General features: G+C 36.4%; 1 protein-coding gene across 2 annotated transcripts in view; it reads left to right on the plus strand.

The window, feature by feature from the left end:
* Window positions 1-14264, plus strand: part of ARL13B (ADP ribosylation factor like GTPase 13B) — a 49320-nt gene extending 35056 nt beyond the window's left edge. Inside the window, exons 5-12 of one of the 2 annotated variants that reach the window (XM_060770619.2) lie at window positions 3332-3437; window positions 5074-5276; window positions 5766-5880; window positions 6904-7159; window positions 7438-7554; window positions 9620-9688; window positions 10930-10975; window positions 12790-12842. In XM_060770619.2, the coding sequence (XP_060626602.2) occupies window positions 3332-3437; window positions 5074-5276; window positions 5766-5880; window positions 6904-7159; window positions 7438-7554; window positions 9620-9688; window positions 10930-10937 (874 nt within the window). In that variant the 3' untranslated portion in view covers window positions 10938-10975; window positions 12790-12842. Of the gene's footprint in view, window positions 1-3331; window positions 3438-5073; window positions 5277-5765; window positions 5881-6903; window positions 7160-7437; window positions 7555-9619; window positions 9689-10929; window positions 10976-12789 lie in introns of both variants that reach the window. The other variant, XM_060770618.2, reaches the window with a different exon arrangement.
* The last annotated feature ends 1226 nt before the right edge of the window (window positions 14265-15490 follow it).

Here is a 15490-nt window from a genome sequence, read left to right on the forward strand (position 1 = left end):
GCATTATTTAAACTGTTATGTTTATTCATATCATGATCTGATCACCATACTCAATATATCCCATATGCATGGGGGTATTGGGGTAATGATACAAAAGGTTTGCTAGGCTAGACCCTCTTTCACTCAGACTCAGCCCCCCCCCCCCCGAAACTCAGCCTCCCCAAACCCCCCCTGAAAAAAAATTCAGCCCCCCCCCCCCCCCCCCGAAACGAAATCCTGGCTACGGGCCTGCTTCCAGTGTTTTCCGTTGGTCAGGGGAGCCAAGTTTGGTTCAAATCCATCGCTGGTGGAGTTCAGAATGCTCTTTGATTATAAGTGAACTACAAATCCCAGCAACTACAACTCCCAAATTACAAAATCAGTCCTCCCCGAACCCCACAACCATTCACATTTGGGTGTATTGGGTATTTGTGCCCAGTTTGGTCCAGTGAATGAAAATACATCCTGCATATCAGATATTAACTTTATGATTTATAACAGTAGTAAAATGACTGTTATGAAGTAGCAACGAAAACAATGTTATGGTTGGGGGTCACCACCACATGGGGGACTGGATTAAAGGGTCACGGGATTAGGAAAGTTGAGAACCACTGATCTACATGCATGAAATTCTTCCATCTGAATGCATGAAGTGGGTTTTTTTTACTTAGTTTTGTTCCTTTACATCTCCGTGGGAGTGTATCCAAGAAAACACACTATTTTACTAGCCCTGTCAGTCTTAGTTGTTGAATAGACAAAGGTTTGAACTCTTCAGAAGAATAAATCTTAATATACAGTGCATATCTGCTAGTCTGAAATTAAAAATCAGTGTGAACAGTAGAATCAGATATGCTCCCTTAAGTACTTTGGGGGGAAAGGTGAGATATAAATGTGAAGCTTGTTTCCAAAAGGCACCGAATCCATCTGAAAAATTTTCACAGGAATAAAATAAAACGTGTTGAGGAAATGCATCCTTTTGCTATAAAATGCAATTTCCCAAGCCCTGTACTGATTTAATGTGATAAATTTTGATAATTTTGATATGTACATAATATTCTATTCCAAAGGAGCTGCGGTGGCGCAATGAGTTAAACTCTTCTGTTGACTGGACTGCTGACCTGAAGTTCTGAAGGTCAGCAGTTCCAATCCACAAAGACAATTGATAATAAAAACCAGTATAATTGAAAATGTGCATAGGCCAGACACACTTGGATTCAGAGTCTCTGTCTCTCCTGTTCATTCCTAGATTACCTTTCTGCCTTTAAACACACTGTGTAACATCCCTTGTCTCATTATTAGAAAGATAATAACAAATATGAAGGTCGCATTTTACTCCAACAAGAAATGCTGGGTAAGCGTACTAAAAATATGTAAAGAAAATAGCCACTTTGCTATTCTGCTATCATTTCTATGGGAGTAACTCATTCCTATAAACACCAACTTCTGTAGCTTATGTGAGTTGTTCTGCAAGATGTTCTTCTACTAGTACGTGCATCTTTTTAAATTAGTTTCATTACTATTGTGCAATAGTATATGGCGTGGTGTGAGCTAAACCTTTAATTTGGAGAAGACACCTTCAACATACTAAAAAGGACTTTAGACTACCTCTCAATATTATTAATAAACGTGTTCCTTGTGTTGATTGTCTAAGCATATTATATTCTGAATTCTTGATTGCCTGGATTTCTGGTTACCCTCTTGATTCTTTTGCCTAAAATGTCGGCATCTTTCTTGAAGCCCTGTGACATGGTATTTTTCCATCAAAGAAACTGAAATATTATTCTGACTGTGTTATGGATATTGTTCAAAGATTTCAAGAAACCTGAAGTACTTGCAGCTGAGCATTTTGATCCTTGGAAATTACAATAGTAGATGAACTCATTCTATCAGCTGCATAGTCTCAAGAATCTTTCCTCAGGTACCTGCTGTGCCTTTATCTTCCACTGATCTACCAGACTCTTTGTATACATGGGACAACCACTAGAGCCTGCCTGAACTGATAGGTTAGAAGTCTTTCCCCCCTGTTATCTATGCATATTTGTCTGTAAATTTAACCAGAATACAGTTATACCAACTTTAGCCTATAAAGCCCTAAACGGTTCGGGCCCAGCCCACTTGAGGGACCGCATTTCCTCCTACTAGTCCAGTCAAGCCCTGAGATTATCAGGAGAGGCCCTTCTCTCAGTCCCACCACCACGGCAAGGACATTTGGTGGGAATGAGAGAGAGGGCCTTTTCAGTGGTGGCCCCATGGCTCTGAAACTGCCTCCTTAGAGAGGTGCGATCAGCTCCCTCGTTGCTGGTCTTTCGACCACAAATGAAGACTATTTTATGGATCCAGGCCTTCTCAGATGACTTACAACAGCCAACTGCCAGATAGGTGCTAGTAATGTCTACATATGAATGTTACATTGGCCCTGGTAATGTTGCGACATCGCCTAATGAAAATGGAGGTTTTTAGGATCTTAGTATAACCTGTTTTTATGGATAACCTCGGTGGCCTGAGGTTAGGGAATTTTAAAATATTATATGTTGTAATTTATTAATTTGTTGTATATGGGTTAGGTAATGGGTTATCTTCTTTAGTTGCTTTATGATGTTTTGTTGAATGTGTATTTTATGTAATCTCTGTTTCTTAATCACTGTACGCCACTTTGAATCCCACCCATGGGAGAATAAAAATGGATAAGTAATAATAATAATGTAGAAATTATGTGTGCAATGAAAAAATACAACTGTTAACATTTTACTCTGTGTGTGAAAAGGTGGGACTGTCTTTCCTTTTTCTTGTAACTAGCAGGCCAAAGTGAGCTATATTGCACCTAAGAATCATCCACTATGCCTTCCATTGACATTTCATGTAGGAATATCACCCAGTTTGGTTATTCCTACCACATTAGCAATCATTTGATTTCCAGAGTTATTAAGCACACATCCTCATATACATATTCAGGATTTAGAGGCGTGGGGGGCAGCCAAGGGGCTGGAAAAGGAAAAAAGAGAATGGACAATTCTTATATTTCCAAGTGCAGTTGTCTGGATCCAATCTCCTACGGATAGTTTGAATTTTAAAAATGTACTGTAAGTTTTGATTCAGTACTAATATGCAGTTATTAATGATGTTCTCTGAAAACTAACCAATCTAAATGAGACGTATTACACAGAAGAATAATCAGAAAATAGGCAGTACTGGAAACAGTAACCGTTCCTTATCATTTCTCTTCTGTTACTCATATGAATTCAGATTTTCTGTATTCTAATGCTACTGCTTTTTGAGTGGACTTGAATTTAACATTATACAGGTGTAAGCAATCCTAATACATTTTCTCACCTTCTGGCACTCTTTTCCTTAGGTTAGCTAACAAGCAGGACAAAGAAGGTGCCTTGGCAGAAGCAGATGTAATTGAGTGTTTATCTCTTGAAAAACTTGTCAACGAACACAAATGCCTCTGTCAGATCGTAAGTGCATTTTAATAATATTAACTTCCTTAAACCTAATGGTTGGACAGAATGTTGGCACTAGAATTGTGTGATCCTGTTGTTTTCTTCTGGCTTGCCAATAGTCATATTCTCTTGTCTTTGTGCCTCTGAGCTCTGTTTCATTTCAGCTAGACTGCTGAGTAGGACTAATTTTAGATTTCGGAGCAGACAACTGTATGGAAGAGTCTGTGGCAGTATCTGACAGGTTTATTACTTAAAACTATTCCTATAAAATACCCATCTTTCAACGAAGGGGGGAAACAACTTTGAGACCAGCAACTCAATTCATCCAGCATTTAATATGTGCATAAGGGTTTTTGGTGTGAGTATATTAGTGTTTGCATAAACCAGATAGTATGGCCTCACAATCCCCTTCATGGCTTTTTTCAATCTCTGGGGAGTGAGATATCTACACAGATGCTGTGTCATATTAATCTTGGCATGTGGGAGTTTCACTTTAGCATACATAGTTCCACATCCATTTATGTGTTAAATTAATTCTGATTTGAGAATATCACAATCCACAAACAGCAAGATGTGAGATTACTTTGAACATGTGTTTAAGGCAGTTTTATAGGTCATCTGCATTTACATGAGTGATAACGTGATGCATTTCACTTTGTTCATGAAACTTCAACATTCATTCCTTTTAAATGCCAGAGTATAATTTGTATAATGCTTTGAAATTGTAATAATGAGCTCATATGCTGAGCTATGATGGCTATATTGCCTAAGTGTGGTTACCAAGAAATAAGAAACAATAGAATACTTACTGGGACTCCAGAGTTATGGGGCAAACCTTTCCAACTCTAAATTGCTCACTTTTCCATTGATGTCTGATGATGTAGCTGGTTGACTGAAGCACTGGGCAAAGATACCCCACAATGCAGCTTTTAATAATAGATCCCATTTGTTCTTCTCTTTTAAAAGAGAAGAAAAAAACTTGATAAATTCTTGTTATCTATAGCCTCTTATTTGCCCCTCCCCCCTGGTGGCACAGTGGGTTAAACTGCTGAGCTGCTGAACTTGCTGATTGAAAGGTTGGCAGTTTGAATTTGGGGAGCAGGGTGAGCTCCCACTGTTAGGCAGAGCTTCTGCCAATCTAGCAGTTCGAAAACATGCAAATGTGAGTAGATCAATAGGTACCGTTTCTGCACTCCATGCAGTCATGCTGGCCACATGACCTTGGAGGTGTCTATGGACAACTCTGTCTCTTCGGATTAGAAATGGAGATGAACATCACCCCCTGAATCAGGCATGACTAGAGTTGGTCAGGGGAAATCTTTACTTTACTATAGCCTCTTTAAACATTTATTGTATCAAGTCTTGAAACTGATCCCTACAACTTGGTTGTTCAAAAGGGTGTTTGGGATATTTATTGGAGCAGCTTTTGAAAAAGCAAATCTCGGGAGGTGGAAATCTGCATCTCTGCTGTCTTTGGGTTGTTTGTATTCTGTAGGGTTCAATGTGTGCATATGCGAGTTCCCACTGACAAGTGGATAACACTTGCACAAGAACTTTGAAAGCTCACTTATTGGTGAGTTATAATTCCATTATTCACACAGATCATACTTTCAGAATATAATAATACAACTGATCTTTCTCTTGTTTGTAGGAACCTTGCTCAGCTATCATAGGTTATGGGAAAAAAATCGACAAGTCTATCAAGAAGGGTTTACTTTGGCTGTTACATATTATAGCTAAAGATTTTGATGCCTTACATGAACGAATTCAGAAAGACACCACAGAGCAAAAAGCAGCTGAAGAACAAGAGAAACGTGAACGGGCAGAACGAGTGAGGAAGATACGGGAAGAAAGGTAATTTCCGATTCCATTGTACAAAAGATCTGTAGGGAGTTTTGAAATGGTTTAATGCTTGTTTATTTATTTAAAATACTTTGTATCAGTAATGTACAACAATGTACAACAATACAAAGCTGAAAAGCTAGAATTCGATGTTACAACATAAAAGTGAACTAAAATATATGAGTGAATCAGCATGACTTTAAAATATATTTGAGTAATGATAAGAACAATGCGATGAAGTTTTTGATCAAGGACTGGCAATCATAGACAACGAAATTGGATTATGATTTTAATTAAGAGATGCATTGGTCTGTATTGGTGGCCCAATACTGTGTATTGTATATGTATGTGTTTTATATTTTTAATCGGAATTATTGTTGTTTTTAAATGTTGTAAACCGCAATGAGTCGCCGTTTTAGGCTGAGATATTAGCGGTATACAAGTGTACTAAATAAATAAAATCAATAAATAAACAATATCATTGTTATTTTAACGGTTTAGAGAAAGAAAAGAGAGAGAAGAAGCTGAACGTGAAGGAAGGACCATTTCGGATGAAGTAGATGCTGAGCTAGTAATTGGCAACCCATTCCAACCTATATCAACTGTAATTGCTGAGGTACTGGAAGTCTGTATTTTATAATATATATATATATACTGTATTTTATAAAATATGTGTTATAAACTGTTACAAACCACACATTTGAGTCTATTACATGCTGCTTCTGAGAGAGAAATAGTGTTGATGAGAAATACTTCTTCCTGTTCACTTTCTCACTGAATACAAGAAGTCTGTGGTCAGCAAATCAGCAGTCTTCTCTTCCAATATTAAATGTCCTGCATTAGTGGTTTATTTTGTTGTAAACAGTCTGGGGTATTCATATGGGTTGGAGAAGATGGTCTGGAAACCTTAAAATAAACCTTTTACAGGATATAGAATATTTTAATGAATGACTCACAGTATGAATCTTGTGCTGTTTTTATTTGGAAGAAGTTTAATATTTTTATATCTTTCTCATTCAACTTCTTTGGAGTAAATCTCTATTTATATGTAGAAAACTAAACTAAACCAACACCAATGAAAATATTTGCACAGCTGTACTTCTAAATTATTTAATTTAAAAACAATTAAACTGTAACACTACGTAACAGTCCTTTTCCATATCCGATGTTTTATTCATTTTCTGTCCTTGATTATCCTAGTAGGGAGGATGGAAACACATCCCAGGCTTGGAGAAGAGTTTCTTTCTCTTTCTCTACCTTCCCCTCCTTCCCCCTCCATAATTTGTTTGTTGTTTATAGAATTGAATGAAAGTAATTTGATCATATGTGGTATGAAATCCATAATAATAGTAATAATAATAATAATAATAATAATAATAATGTCAGATATGAGATCAAATACAAAAGCCAGCATAGTGAGCTTGTTTGCTGTGCACTAATCTTGTTGTGCATCTAATAATAATAATAATAATAATAATAATAATAATAATAATTTATTCAAAATTTTAAAAATGTAAAAAGTTTAATATGTGAAATGTGTTTCAACCATTGTTTGGCTTTTTCTCTGATATTCCCCACATATATTCCTTCGGATCTTCTCTATTGCTCTAGTAAAATGGCATTTTTTGTGCATTGACAGAATGAAAAGAAAATTGAAAAGGAAAAGAAAAGGCAGCGAGAAGAGAATGAAAAGGAAGCCCTGGTTTTGAAACCAAAAACAGACCAAGAACAAATGGACACTCAAAGCTTGATTAGCCAACAATCGAATGACTGCAAACTAGTAGAAAAATATAAATGTGCACTTTCCCAACGGTTGGACCATGAAGATGAGAATGACCTGCAGGTGTCAGAGAGTCTTGACTCTGGTGATAATGCCATCTTAAATCCAGGAACAGGTGGGCTAGAGTTCATGACCACAAAACATAGGATTTTTCAAGTACTAACTTGACTTACTATCCATCCTCAATAGATTCTTACATGTACCCCTTCTGCTGTGTAATTTTGCTGTGTTACTTTGTTGCGAATATATTCTAAATATATTGTTATTTTTACACTTCTCCTTTTAATATCTCCTTTTTTTGATAAGAAAAGTGAAGTAAAAATTAAGTACAGAAATATATACATTCATAAATAAAAATAATCAAATGACTACTGCTGTTTCTGCATTCTGTAGAGAACAGTAAAAAGAAAGCAAAGAAACTCAAATTGAAAAGGAGTCACCGAGTTGAGCCAGTCAGTACAGAAGATGCCATATCCCCACAGCCAACACCAGTAACTCCTCTTGCACCAGGTGAGGAAAGATGGTTGTTAACAATTAACATATTCATTTACCAAAACTGTTGGAAAGGTATTGTTAAAGTTACAGAAAGGTATTTTTAATGTGAGTTATTTTATTGTTGGTTCTTGGTTTTTTTGTACACAGGGAAGTGTGTATATTTCTGCTAGTACAGATTTTCTTTAAAACCTAACTTGTGTCATGGGCTATTTATTCTCTAGAGATGCTAAAGTAGGTGGGTGTTTTACAATTGGGGATATATATTCTAAATTAATTACTTTCCATAATTTTCAAATTGATTGCTTCAGGGTTTGGACAGATTTTCTTTCTTGCTCAGATACTGGTCACCACCAATTACTTAATGATTGCTTTAACTAAAATTTTATTCAGTGTTGAGGTGTCTTTAAAATTCTAATCCAGTCTTTCTTGTCTTCCTCTGAACAGCTATTTTATAGCAGTTGATTCATAGGATAATAATATAGTTGAAAGAGTCCAACCCCCCCCCCCCCCCCCTGCCATGCAGGAAAAGCACAATCAGAGTATCCCTGACAGATAGCCATCCAGCCTCTGAGGAAGGAGCTTCCACCACACTCCGGGGCAGAGCGTTCCACTGCTGAACAGCTCTTACAGTCAGGAAGTTCTTCCTAATGTTCAGGTGGAATCCCTTTTCCTGTAATTTGAACCCATTGCTCCTGAGCCCTAGTTTCCAGGGCAGCAGAAAACAAGTCTGCTCACTCATCCATATGACATTCTTTCACATATTTATACATGGCTGTCATGTCTCCTCTCAACCTTCCTCATATCAGGTTTATTCAGATAGATTACAGTTCCTAAGTGTTTGGATCAGAGCTGTGACCAAAATAGGTCAACATGTTAAATATATACCTTGCATTCAGAACATACATTAAATTCTAAGGTATCCGTTAATTGCTACTTTTGCTAACAATTTGCATTCACTCTTGTGCTCCAAAAACATTGCTTTGTGGATCTTGAATGCTATGAAATAATAACCTGTCACAGTCATAGAGGTACAATTACTTTTGTAAAGCCTAGTCAGACTGAAGGGAGTTCAATAAGTATTCCCTTTTAAAAAGTTTGAGAAGAGAAAATAACTTTTCTTGTGTAATGTAATTTAATGAAAATATTTTAATTAAAAATTAATATTTCAGGTCTATTAAGTACAAAATATAGAGCAGCACCCCAAAGAGGAAATACCTATTGAACAGCAGACTTCGTAATGAGATCGACTTCATCATATCAAAAGTTTGACCCAACAAAAGCTACAAATAATCAGGAGGAAGAAAGTGTTTCTATACAAACATTATGAATATTTGTATAGCAGCCCTTTGCTCTTGATCATTTGTACTTTTCGTTGGGCCATATGGTCTGTATGTTTCCTGAAGTGATGTTTTGAAAACATGTCATTAATAGTGCTACCCCATGCATGCTTACAGTACTGTCCCATATGTGCTCCCAAGTAAGTGTGTCTAAGTCCTGGGAGCTTTTTGCAACTTACTTCATTTGATATGGTATCAAAAAGCAACAGAAGGGATGTATAGGAAAGATGTTTCAAACTGCATTATATGGCAGTGGCCGCTTTGAGTCCCACTAGGGGTGAGAAAAGCGTTATATAAATATTCTAAATAAATAAATAAATGGGGTCAGTGTTAATTTTTTTTATGCATCTTGGCTATCAATCACAGTTCCTAATCAAAATAGCTAAGTTTGCAGCCTCAGTGTTTAGAGATGTTGCATTCTGTTCACTATTGAATTCCAACTAATACAAGTCGAGAAAAATGTGGAGAAAAAATGAACTCTTAATTTCTTCTGCATCTGCCCTGCTTACAAATTTTTCAGATAACAATTGGTGGGCCACTGTTGGAAACAAAACCTTGAACTTAGGTTATCATATATAGTTATACAGTATGCCTGCTTTGGGGTCATTACATATCTTTACACAGTTTTCAATAGTTTTCTTTTTTGTGCATTTCTCCCACCAGCCTAGATGTTTTCATCCATCTTGGTTAGATTTCTGGTTGATACTGTGATGTTGGTCTTTGATTTTTTTTCCCCCCTATAGTTGGATGGGAAACTCCCAAAGTTAACAGAATTCGAAAACTTGAACCTCTTGGTGAAACGCGTCATAATGGTAATTTCAGAGGCACTCACAATTTTCTGCTTGTCCTCAGAAATCTATTCCATTTTGCATGTTGGCTTCTTCCTTTCATTTCAGCTAATCTTGTGCTGTTTTAATAGCATTTTTTAAACATTTTTTTAAAAAAGCTTTTTATTGTATTTGCCATTTAAAATAACACGTAGTCTCTGTTTTGTTTGTTTGTAAACTATTTGCCTTATTCAGTTTGCTTCAGTCCAGATTGTTGCTCATTGGTGTGTCCCTGTACCATCATTTAAAATTAAAAGAAGAACTCCACAGTGATAACAGATCCCAGTCCATATATTACTTTTATAAAAAGGCTTACTGAACTGACTACTTTGGTCAGTTCAGGAGTAAACTAGAAGTTTCATAGTATCAATTGTCTGTACATATTGATAAGATCATACATATAAACCAGCTGCTAAATTTTACAAAGTGAAATCTTGGAACACATCTAAAGGTCTTAGAAAGATAGAGAAACCTTTGTGGTACCTGGATCATAACTAGATAATGTGAACATCTATATAAATAATTGTTAAGAGCAAATTGTAGTTCTATATTAACACTGAACCTCATTTGTTTCATATAGTAGTTTCCTCTAAATTTTATGAGTACATACAAATAATATCTTTCATTTTAAAGCTGTGGTTCTCAACCTGTGGGTCCCCAGGTGTTTTGGCCTACAACTCCCAGAAATCCCAGCCAGTTCACCAGCTGTTAGGATTTCTGGGAGTTGAAAGCCAAAAACATCTGAGGACTCAGGTTGAGAACCACTACTTTAAATTATATGAGGCACTTAATACAACATTCTTTACAATGCCTTCTCCATTATTTATAAATGGCTAATAGGAGGAAACATTCCAAGACTTTTGTATTGTACATTGTTTGTGTTGTAGCATGGAAAAGTGCGTTAACAAACTCACAGTTCAGTGGTGGAGCACATGTTTTATATACATAAAATCCCATGCTGAATTCCTAGATAAAGGACCTGAGATGAGAAAAGACGAGAAAAAAACATAGCTGAGCTGCATATAATGCTGGAGCAGAAGGTTGCAAGACATAAAGACAGCTTTCTTCATAGATCTCTTGATTATATTGAAACAATAAGATCATTTTTTCAAGGGATGCTTGGGATGGCAAACATAAATACATATTGTAATAGAGCACTTTTGTAGGCCACTGTTTGACAAATGGTAATAACATCATTAATAATACCATACATTTTTCTTTTAAAGGGGTTTAGAAAGAAGAAAGCAAGAGAAAAAAGGCAGACCAAAAGAGGTAGGGAGGAAAAGGAAGGGCCTGTGTTTCACAATTGTAGTCCCTTCTTTTTTATAATAAGGTACCCTGATTTGTAGCCCCTGGTAATGCAGTGGGTTAAACTGCTGAACTTGCTGACCGAAAGGTTGGCAGTTCGAGTCTGGGGAGCAGGGTGAGCTCCCGTTGTTAACCCCAGCTTCTGCCAACCTAGCAGTTCAAAACATGCAAATGTGAGTAGATCAATAGGTACTGCTCCGGTGGGAAAATAACGGTGCTCCATGCAGTCATGCTGGCCAAATGACCTTGGAGGCGTCTATGAACAACGCTGGCTCTTAGGCTTAAAAATGGAGATGACCACCACTCACCAGAATTGGACACAACTAGACTTAATATCAAGGGGAAACCTTTACCTTATACATTTTTCACAAATTTCTTACATTTTGACCTGCATTTTGTTGTAAATGACAGACTAGGAGCATGAAATGCAACAGATAATTATCAGACATGCTTTTTGTTTTACAAAAAGTTTGGTTTTTTATGGCAGTATAATTATATTACTTTATCCAAAGGATTGAATTGATTCATGTATCTCTTTCTTACGGAAATTGCACAGTAAATAATGTAGGAAATACTTAGCGTCCTGCAATACATTATTAGCTTTTCACATTTGAGAGTTTCATGTAGTGTTCATTATATTTAAAGACAAGAATTGGGTTATAAAAATACTTTTCACCTATCCTGAAACAATTTTGGCAAACTAAAGCAACATACATACATACATACATACATATATGGCTTGAGATCTATTTTCAGTGCCACTGAGAATCAGAAAGATTCTAAAAGTTGCTTGCATTCCCTTTCCCTCTGTTGTGTTCTGCTGAGTGTACAAACCAATCTCTTTTCTTTTTCAAACTTCATAATGTTGCATGTACTAAGCTTGCATGTATAAATATCCCTCTCTTTTTCCAAATGTTTGTTTAAAGATGGATGTTGTGCTTCTCTCCTAACAATGATATGGGAGGTGGGTGTTATTTTCCCCTCTCAAATCCTGTTTATGCAATGAAACATACTGCATTGTCTTAAAAATTGTCCAAATAATTGATTCAAAAGAGTACAAAGATCTTTGATGCTAGCACAACATCACTGTGAAGGATATTCTGGGATATAGTTTGATGCTGTTTTTTATCTGGCTGTGGAGGATAATCTAGAAAAATTACAAGGAGAGGATAGATGTTTTACTAGAAAATCAGTTCCTGAGATTTTTTTTTCTCTTCCATACTACTGTCCATTAAGTAGAAAGTAACTTGCAGTAGCAAAAATAGTTTGGGGTATACATCAAAACAACATAGCACACAGCCTGCTTAGATTTAGGCCAATTTATATTTTTATCTTTCATATTGCTCACATTTATTATCTGTTGAATCTATTACAATTTTCTACTGAGCTCTTCGGTCATAATGAAATTTATAGGCTATTATTGTGTTAGCATTTTTAGCAGACGTATAGTATCTGTAGTTGTTTCTCTGAAATTGTATAAAATTTATTGGTTTAGGTACATCTATAATAATTTTGATTTAGATAAGAAATGTCCATTACAAAACAATATCATTGAAAGAAATTGCAGAAAATGTCACCTTAAAACATAGCAAATGTATATATTGTGTTATTATAAATTTTGCCTTGAGGTGTTCACTAGAATATCATTAAGTCATATATAGCTTGTTTCCTCATTTAAAGCAACAGCCAATTCCACACTATTAGTGTTGTGCCTCAAATAGCTTGTGAGATAGTGTCATATCTGTTAACACTGTTTCTTTTCTAACATGTTTGCTAAGATTTCTATGGGAAGCCATTGCCTCCGCTGACTTTACGGCAAAGACCAAACAGCGAAACCCATGATGTCATTTCTTAACACAGAATTAATTGTGGGAGTTTTAAAGGAGCATGAAGACCTGTATTTGACACTGTTTGCTTACTTGGGGAGGCACTTGTTACAGTCACTGGTCAAGGACGTGCAAGATTTCCTTTGGATCTGTGCCGTGAGGATTGCTTCCATGAACTTAATTTTCCTAGTTCCTGCAAGGTTCATGTGGAACAAGAAAACTCGTGTAAGCGTACCTCTTGGGAAATAAGAGCAAAGCTTCTCACTTGGTTTCCTTAATTTAAATGAAATGTATAATCCTGAACAGTAACACTTTCAAGTGGAACTTGACTGTGCACACGTAAGGACTCTTTTGCAGTTAGTCTTAGTATGTTTCTATATTCAATATATTTTGTTTTCCAATATGCATGCTTAAAAGGGAAAAAGTATGAACTGTACATTTTACTTATTTTTATATTTTTCTAGTACTTTGCTTGTTTTTAACAGTACAATTTGTTAACAGAACTATTTTGAAATACTGATATTCACAGCAGGGCATACTTGGAAATGTCGTGTTTTTGCAACAGCAATACAATTCACATGTGATTTGTTGTCTAGCTGTTAATATGTTGTTGTTTTGTCTTGCCCTGATCCACTGGCAAGAAATATGTACACAAATGGCTGCTGTAGTTATTTCCCCAGGCAGGATTTTTTCCCCAAGAGCTAGCTCTGTGCATAGGAAACTACAGGTAGAGACTCTGGAACAGTACTAATTATGAGAGAGAAATATTCAACCCTTTCCTGTAAAGTTGCTGCTGATCTCCATGAACTTTGCGGTTTTTGTGCACAGGCTCAGTTCCTAGAATCAACTTTTCAGCTTGGTGGAATACCCACATACCCATTTGCATTCTCTCCTTTTAGTTTGGGGTTTTATGATCGCAAGTGATAAATGGAATAATATTCGAAATTACTGTGATTCTTTTCAAGTTTTAAGTTATTTGATTACCTTATATAATCAAATAAATTTCTATTCCATGAAACTCTTCAGTAAAAATTGAAAGCGGTTTAAACATAATTTATCAGGAATTCACCTCTTTTCTGTTTAAATCTTTCCATATAACACTAACATTCGCTTTGCATACTTTTTTTTTTTGCATGTAATGTACACAGAACTGTTTTATAATTAAAGGCTTTCCAGTACATGAAAACATCAGGCAGCTGTGAATGTGCTTGCCAAGTGTGAATGCAAAGCAGCCCTAGCATTAAAGCGAACACAAAACCCTCTGCTCATGCTGGAGTAATAAGTGTACATTAGAGCCATGTGGTAATGGTTATGTTTGGGCAATGTATTGTTAAGCTCCCTTGTTCTTCTGTGCTGTGTGTGTTTCAGTTTCATTTGAAGATAATAACTTCTACACTGTGAATAAAACTGACGCAATTGGAGTCTCATCTTTGCCTATGAATTTTTGTCATTTTGCTTGTAATATGAAAGAAGTGTTATGTGAAATACAAATTCAAAGCCCTTCTGATTTCCTTTACACAGGCTGGAACTATTTATCATTTATTCAAATGTTTTACAACCTACCTGAGTGTTAGCTTTTGAAGACTACATGCTGTGGTTGTAGGTTTTTTTGGGCTATATGGCCATGTTCTAGAGGCATTCTCTTCTGACGTTTCACCTGTATCTATGGCAAGCATCCTCAGAGGTAGTGAGGAGCTCACTACCTCTGGGGATGCTTGCCATAGATGCAGGCAAAACGTCAGGAGAGAATGCCTCTAGAACATGGCCATATAGCCCAAAAAAACCTACAACAACCCAGTGATTCCGGCCACGAAAGCCTTCGACAGTACATTAATACATGCTGTACTCTAACAGGCTAGGCTAGGATTGTTAAATACCGTAGTAGTGCATTATGTTAAGAGACAGTTCCCAGATGAAACGATACACAGGAGAGTCTTCAGTTTTTTCTCAATCATGAGACGTGTTTCTAGCATACCACCACTTTGTACTATATATGAGTTCCATTTTTGTTTGGAATTATAAATATACATTAGTTTCAGCAACAGATTGCTGTATTTTTCTTCTTATGTCTGCATTATAATGAATAATGATATTATGTAGAAATGTTTTGATTAGCTTACGTAGTCCATAAGTGAGACTTAGGCAATGCTTTTTTCCCCATATCTGTATCTGAAAGATTCCCTACAATTTCCATCATCATTGGCTCTGCTAGCAGAAATTGAAACCCTCCTAAGAGTCTTTAAGAACTGATGTCTTAAAGAACCAGAGCAATATACCTGCTATTCTTGATCTCATGATGAAGAAAATTGACATGATCTGCAATGAACAGCTGGACTCAGGGTGAATTCTCATCAAGAGCTAAGCATTAACCTGCCAGAGTCACTTACTGTGAGTGAACTCTTTCCAAGCTAAGCCAATACACAACCAATGCACAAGTTTCCTTACCAAGCCCAATAATGTCTCAGTAAGGCTGTCATCCATTCTTCCATTTAACACAGCCTTCCATTATTTGTGTCACTGTGATATATAACCTAGTGATCTCCAGCCACATTTTATACATCTTATGAAATACAGTAATCTCCAGCCACATTATGCATCTGATGTCTTCACTGTGCCACATCTTGAAGAGGCCTGACTTAGGGATACTGTTTGG

The sequence above is a fragment of the Anolis sagrei genome, chromosome 3 (genome assembly GCF_037176765.1).
Source record: "Anolis sagrei isolate rAnoSag1 chromosome 3, rAnoSag1.mat, whole genome shotgun sequence".
Classification (NCBI taxonomy): domain Eukaryota; kingdom Metazoa; phylum Chordata; class Lepidosauria; order Squamata; family Dactyloidae; genus Anolis; species Anolis sagrei.